This window comes from Dipteris shenzhenensis, chromosome 14, assembly GCF_047967505.1.
Source record: "Dipteris shenzhenensis isolate YYH24624 ecotype China chromosome 14, Dip_SZ_1.0, whole genome shotgun sequence".
NCBI lineage: Eukaryota > Viridiplantae > Streptophyta > Polypodiopsida > Gleicheniales > Dipteridaceae > Dipteris > Dipteris shenzhenensis.
The window spans coordinates 2,306,975-2,314,796 of NC_141609.1; the positions used below are offsets into that span (position 1 = coordinate 2,306,975).

General features: G+C 41.0%; 1 protein-coding gene across 1 annotated transcript; it reads right to left on the minus strand.

Annotated features, from left to right (window-relative positions):
- Positions 1–342: 342 nt before the first annotated feature.
- LOC147894059 (1,4-dihydroxy-2-naphthoyl-CoA thioesterase 1-like) lies at positions 343–2,138 on the minus strand. Its single transcript, XM_087384966.1, has 3 exons — positions 1,855–2,138; positions 1,184–1,375; positions 343–978 (listed from the first exon to the last, which is right to left on the minus strand). Exons 1-3 carry the CDS (start codon positions 1,990–1,992, stop codon positions 814–816), a joined length of 495 nt encoding a protein of 164 aa, XP_087241092.1. The 5' UTR covers positions 1,993–2,138; the 3' UTR covers positions 343–813.
- Positions 2,139–7,822: the final 5,684 nt, after the last annotated feature.

Below are 7,822 nucleotides of genomic sequence, written 5' to 3' on the forward strand. Positions count from 1 at the left end.
TGTATTCTGTATCCCTAAATGCACTGATGGAAGCCAAAAATGCTTAGCCACTCAAATTGAAAGGCAAGATTCCACTGGCAGATGTAATCGAATAAAAGAACCGATAGTCTCACTAACACAAGGACCATGGACTAATAGTTGACATTGCCAGTGAGATTGACCATGGACTAATAGTTGACATTGCCAGTGGACAACACATGACCGGCTAGCCAGCTAGGCATAAATTTGATACTCATAAGGTTACTTAAAATTGTTGGACTCAGATATAGGACCAAATGATATAGTCCTGGGATTAAATGAGATTTTAACGGGAATTTTGTGGCCTTGAATGCCATATTGTCTCATATCACAAAGTCAAGGGAGTGATGTTGCAAGGCCTTACAGGAGCTACTGAAGCATCAGCGTGCCATATATGTGTCATAGTCATATGATCTATATATAGGCAGTATTTCCCTCATGTCGAGGATGTGACATGCAGCAAATATATACTCTCATAAGTTGCTACATCAGTTTATTTTAGCTGAGCGCTACAAAATGTTGTACTTCAAACAATGAAGATTTCAGAATGCATTTACATAGAACAATTATGTAATTGTCTTTCACTTAAAATTAGGAGCTCCAGTCAAGAGCCTAGATTCTTGAAATAAATTGTTCTCCTTCCACTTGCCAAGACAGAGTTTTACCTCTTGGAGCTCAGCTCTCTTAGCAATCTTGCTGCCAGTATCCATTGTGTGCACTATTATTTCGTTTGCCCTCTCAAACATCATCATGACCATGTTTTGAAATTTGCTTTATTGTTGTTGGGGACCACTGTCAAAGCCGAGCATATGTCTTTAACTGCTGGTCAAATTCAAGGTTTTTTCCAGCCAGACCCACCATTAGTGTCACTCTTGAAACTGCTATTTTTGTGCTACCTGGATTTTCCTCAGAGACTGACCGGGTGGGATCCTCGACCTTTGAAAATGTTACATCCCAGACCTGCACAGATTAACGAGTTTGCATGTTTGTCCCCAAAAAGAAAAGTTTGCATGTTTGCATGCTCAATAATAAATGCAAATCGAAGAGAACATGCCAAAGTAGGACCATCTCCTAATATACTTACATGTAGCCTTTTACCTGCGTGAATAATAGATGCAAATCGAAGAGAACATGCCAAAGTAGGACCATCTCATAATATACTTACATGTAGCCTTTTACCTGCGTGAACAGGTTTGGCGGATACGAAAACCTCTGTTCCAACTGGCGCAGCTTTCAGGTGGTTGATGGTTAGTTCGACCCCCGCAACACGTTCAAACCCAGATGCGATGTGGGCAGCTAAGCTAGCAAGTGACTCGGCAATCAAAGCAGACACTCCTCCGTGAAGGACGTGGAATGGCTACGACAAAATACAAAAACTGTCAGCTCATTCTAATTTAGAAGTCCTGATTATAGTATTAACAAAATTACTTGGAAGCGCAGTCGTATGACATGTTAGATTTGCGAGAGTCCTGCACTAAGTTCCAATAGATCGGCCATCGCATAGTCAGAGGGAGGGGTCTGTAGAATTCTTTATATTGACACAAAACTATCCATGGACCTCTCGCAGAGCACATAAATCAGTCGCGATTGAAGCCATTCCGGCAATTATGCTTATGTACCGTCAGAATATCGGCTGGAGCGTCCTTCAATTGGACATCATTGTGCTAACGAAAATTTTATAGGTCCCTTCGGAACCTCTAGCATACGAGTCAATTTCACCTCGAAAATGCTATAGGTGCCTTGGAAGTTGGGATTCCGGAACTAGCATACGAGTCCTACCGTTTCGAAATCAGGATATATTTTCGCACGCTAATGAAAGATGGCAGTCGCACGGACCTGACACGACTTCTCGCTGACGACAAAACGGCCGTCCACGCATTCAGGGCTAACGTGCTCGAGTCGGAAGCCTATGAATTGCATGGGAAGCTCTAGCAGCTGCGAAGACTGGTTTTCATCGAGAATGGGTTTGGCCATGTCCAAGGAAGGATTCACTGAGCTTGCAAAAAACAGCCCCGGGGAGAGAGAGTCGCTCAATCGGAAGACAATTTTGTTTAAAGCAATGGCAGCAAGACACGTCAAGCACTCGGCTTTTAGTTTGTGAACGACCTCTTGCTTTAGAGCCCCTTCCCACGCACCTTAAGATGCTGCATGGCCCAACTCCGAAAAGCAAGGTACCCCCAAGGCCCCTTGACGTGCTCTGTCAACAACCACCACGCTACAGAAGGCGCGGAGGGTGCCCGTAGTAGGCACCCCTTGGACTCAGCTAGAATTTCGGATAACTAAGTCCAACCTTAACACATAGTCGAAAAAGTGTGAAGCCCTAGTCCATGGTTACCGACTCTTAGTCCATGTCGAAAAGATCAACATAGTCGAACAAGTGTGAAGCGCTAGTCCATGGTGGACCGACTCTTATTAGCCATGCCTCCTTAGTAGTAGTGGAGATTTTGTGAATTCCACGTATAATTTTTTTTACAATCAATAATAGCCCAACCCCCTTTTAAAAATCATTTACTTCCTCTCTTGCATCCAAAAGTGCTTGCTTTACTACTATGCTAGGACGCAACGCCTCTGTGCACTCTTGTTATGGTAGGTAACCTAGAGGGAAGTTTTGAATTTGAGACTCCTCATGAAGCCACATGTCAACGTTATGCATAGCCATGTTTTTTTTGAAAAGCTGTGTAGTCTCATGACTTCAAGTCAAACTCTCTTTCCTGAAGATGAAGTTGCCATTGCAATACCTGACCCTCATGAGTTGGTGACTTCTTGCTTTGGATCCCAAGGTTGATATATAGTCTTGATCATTTTTCTTCATGAGATGGTTTGTAATATCTGTAAATTTGTAAATATGCAAGCACAATTAAAACGCTTGACCTACAATGTACAGGGAATTTGTGATTTGCATAAATGAAAGATAGTATAGGCATGTCAAAAGATTGTAGCCCATATAGTGGCCCTTCAGGAGCATAATAAGCACTGCTATGCTAGTCAATGAGGAAAGCATTCTTGACATTTAGCTGGTACACATTCCATATGCTGAGTGTCACTAGTGATATTAAGAACCATATGGAATTCATCTTTGCTATCAGAGCATAAGTCTCATCATCGTCGTGACCATATTGCTATGCAAATCCTTTTGCAACTAGTCTTGCTTTGTATATTTCAATGCTTCCATCTGGATTGTACTTCCCTTTGTAAACCCATTTGTTTGCTATGGTCTTCTTTCCTAGTGGAAGGTCGCTTAATTCCCAACTGTTGTTCTTGTACAAAGCTTCCATTTCTTCATTCATAGAAGTTTTCCATTCTGGCTTGTCAACTGCGTCTTCGAAGTACATTGGCTCTTCTGTAGCCATGATGGTAGTCATAAGAGCATAATTTGTGGTTTCAACTTCAATTGCTTTTCCTTTCTAAGCATATGCCAATCTAGTTGGTGGTTTGCTTTCCCTAGTAGACCGTTGGAGTTGTTGCTCTTCTCGAGGTGTCTCTGGCGATTCTTCCTCTTCTTCATCAACCTTTTCTATAAATGACTGTATAATCAGTGTATCTATCTCTGGAGAGGTCGATGGTTGCAGAGATTGGCACAAAGAGCTATAGCCATCTGTTGGGCCGATCCTCATGTAGGAAAAATGCTATATGTGAGCCTCAATTGGAGCTTGTGAGCCTTGTGGGAGCCTTCGTGTGGTTACGGGTGTATTTATGGCATCTATACGATGGAGCTTGGTGCAATTGGTTGTTGAGATTGCAGAAGGTGTGCTGCAACTAGTCGTCGTCACTGTATTACAGTGGCAAATGGAGCTGGCTGTCCAGATGTTGCTAACGCTTGAAGGTGAGTGTCCTATGGTGCCTCTGCCGATGAGGAGCATGCAGGATCATTTTGGGTCTGTGGAGGCTCGATTGAGTGCACCTTAGCTAGTGTGGTCACCCGTGTAGAGTCGCTTGCCTTAGAGTTTATGTTAGTTAGGAGTCGACCAATGGAAGCTGTGCCTTAGGTACTTGTAGGAGCTTAGTTAGGATCTTGTAAAGCTTGGAGTGGAGCTTAGCTATGCCTCTATAGAGTAGGATATATACTCTCTCAATCTCTCTCTCTGAATGACGTGGGTCTCTCAAAGAACTCTTGCAATGGAGTTGAATTGACGGAAATCTCTCAAATGAACAAAAATTTTCCCAAGCAGAATGAATGGATATCTTTCAACAACGGAATGAAAGCATGAAGCTCTCAATCAATCACACTCTCTCAAGAATCACGATGCCTCAGCAAAAGGCAAGGGAGCTTCGATACCATGTCCAAATATGGAGAGAGGAGAGGAGAAGAGTGGAGATGAGGAGAGAGGGCACAACTAGAGAGCACACCACAAACTAGATTTAGTTGAAAATGTAGAATATATACAAACCCCTTTAAGGTTAGGGCTAGGGTTAGGGTAAGATTTCTAACCCTTTCCTTTATAGCACTCTATGTGTTAGTGCTATGCACAATATCAAAAATATGATGTTGAGATGGTTCCTCAACAACATGGCATGGGATGCTGGATTGAATTCTTTCAAGTTTAAGTTCAATTTTTTGCAAGAAAAATGTAGCACTTCTGAAGAATACCGCCATCCAACATGACTGGATGACTTGTGCTACCTGAAGCCCGTTACCACAATATGCAGGCATGGCATTGATTTTGATCCAAAGCTCACAATGCTTGTAGATGACATGTCTCTAAATGCAGTGTTGAACCTGCCTGGAACTTGCATCACTTATGTAAGTTCTTGTTGCCATACCTGGGGAAGCTAGTAAAGTCCAAGGATCCCATAATTTATTTGAAGGTTTCCCTATGAGGGCCATGTAATTGATACCCTAGCATATGATTCTGGACAACACCCATTTTGGCTGTTCATTGGAGAATTTTCTAGAAGCTATAGTGATATGGCAGATGCTGAAAATGTTATTATATTTATGCTAACTAATCCAGTGCCTGCACACTAGTGGGATGTGATGCAGAGAATTATGGGGCTACCAATGGACGTGTTGACAAAATTCCTTTCATTAAACCCATTTTCTAAACACTATCCCCCATTCTATGGGAGTTGAATACATCTTGTACATGGATATATTATTACATGGTGTAATGACCCTAGGTCACCAATTATATATAAAGAATCGATTTCATTTAGTCATATTGTTTCTTATGTGATGTGTGTGTGTGTGTGTGTGTGTGTGTGCGCTGCAATCTTTTTATAGTATTGCAGTATCAATTAAAATTTTTCATATTTATCTAATAGTGTTGCAATATCAAGTACTAGTTTCTGATTAATGTTGCACTATTAAGTAAAAAGCATTGTTGTAGTATTCTTGTTGATCTATTAGTGTTGTAGTATCAAGTAGAAAGGAGAGAGAAAATTCTATTTGCTTACACAAAGCTATTTTCACAAAAGCCAGAGATAAAAAATGTGCAATGTTTGTCAATGTGTTTGTCAATATGGCTCTTACCCCTAAAGGGGACCCCTCAAGGGTCATATTGAAAGACAAACACAATATGTTGATATAGTATTAATACTGACATAGTAGTGATTATTGATATGTTGATAAGTACTAATATAGATATGCTAATTTAATATTAATTTAGTACTATTGTAGTACTAACAAAGTGCTAACAAAGTGCTATATCAACACTAATAGGGAACCCCAGTGAGAAAAACTTGTTGTATTAATTAATGGAGGAGAAGGGGAGGAAGGATGAGGAGGGAGAGGAGGAAGTAGGAGGGGAGGACGAAGGAGGGAGGGAGGAGTGGTGAGGAGGGAGAAAGAGAGAGCGGCTAAGGAGGGAGAGCAATTGAGGAGGGAGGAGGGTAAGGAGGTCGACAACCACTTGCGATGGAGGGAGGCAATTATGATTTGTTTTGGCTTACGTTAATCGACAAAAGGGGGTGGCAGAGCACGGTAGATAGATTAATTAATAGATTTTATAGCATGAGAGCGATTAGGGACCTCCAAATATGATATATCAACACTAATATGCTTATTAGTACTAATTCTCAGATATTGACTAGTACTAATGCTGATATGTTGATTTAGTCCCTTTTGTAAAACTAACGAAGTGCTAAATCAACACTAATGCGCTGATTAGTAGTACTAAAGTAAAAATTTAATACTGGTGGTAAATCAGTGTTAATTTAGTGAAGTACTAAATCAACACTCATATGATGATTAGTACTAATGTTGACATGTTGATTTAATATCAATTCAACACTGATATATATCAGTGTTAATTTAGTACTAATATATCCTTACTAAATCAACACTAATATATAAGTACTAAATTGATCATGAAAAGGATGGTTCATCATTTGGATGGACGCATCTGAAGTGTATAGTACTGACGGAGAAAAGTGATGCACAACTAGTGGGGTGGCAGGTTCTATGTTCTAACTTGTCAGGCTCGATCCTCAAGTACTAGTCTGAATCTATATTCTAACTTATCGGGCTCGATCCTCGAGTGATGTGACACAAATTGAGTAGTGCCACAATGGCTAGGAATCTTCATTTCTGGGAGTGGACTTGAAAGACATGCATTCGATTGTCTCCCTCTTGTTGGAAGATATGCTAAGTGTTGAAGGAGAGTCAAAATGCTCACTCTTATTTCAGAGTACAACACTTCTTTCACTCCCATCCCTCCAGAACTAAGAGTTCACTTTTATGGCTCCTTTAGAATGTTGCATGCCTCACAAGTGCACTCACCAATGGATGCACTCCCTGCAAGGCATGCCTTTAACAAGAAGAGGGCAATTCACATGAGGAGTCCTCATAATCTTCAAGTTCCACTACTGCACCATGCATGCACCAAAGGGAAAAGCAAAAAATTTGCTTCTGCCTTGCATGTGAGTGTCATTCAGTTCCAATGCTAGTGATTGAGAATGCGGACATTCCTCCAGTGGCACATTTGCTCAAGATAATGGAAGAGATGGGGTAGATCTACTAGGTATCAACGTGTCTTTTGAATGATCCTTGCCTTTAGTCAGAATATTCAAAGCTTGTGAGCTCAATATTCTTGAGTGAAGCTAGAACTTGGGAGAATGCATCATAGACACAATCTTTAAATTCTTGAGCAAAGGTCTAGTAATTGGGAGGCCAGTAATTGGCCTCTGTTCTCCCACATACTCTATTCCCAGACCTCATTGTGTTTGCCGCCATGCTGATTTATAGTCATAGCATAAGAGTTTGGTTTCATTGCTGCTTGGAAGGTGAATTACTTGATGCATCTAGGCTAGCTGTCCATTAATTGATGCATACACGCCCAAAAATTTATACCGAGCAGATGCCTTGATTGATAAGGTCTGAGACAACAACCTCAGGAAGGATGTTGTGCTTGCGAATGAGCATCTAGCTATTACAAATAAAATTTTGAATGTCTTTCTCAAACTGCAAGCTACTGTGTCCCCCTCTTAGGATGGAGCTGCGGAGCCCCCCTCTCAGGATGGAGCTGCTGTACCCCCTTCTCAAGATGGAAAAGAGGAGTGAGGAACCTATTTTACTTGTCCAAATTTTGCTACTATGCCCCCCTTACACTGGTTGAGCTTGCATCATCATTTGTTTTGCTCCTTTGAAAGGAGATGTAAATACGATGTAGTATTTCTGGTTCTGTAATAAAATAGCTCTCTTTTTATCTATGTGCCCTCTTTTTGGTTTAGAGAGCTATATGAGTACAGTGACATATTGATGCATTATGACCCAGACCTACCAAGAACATCATTTTGTAGACCACCATAGGAATATGAATTGTATAGCTATTTGGGACCTCATGTAAGTCTGATAATTTCTTTGAAG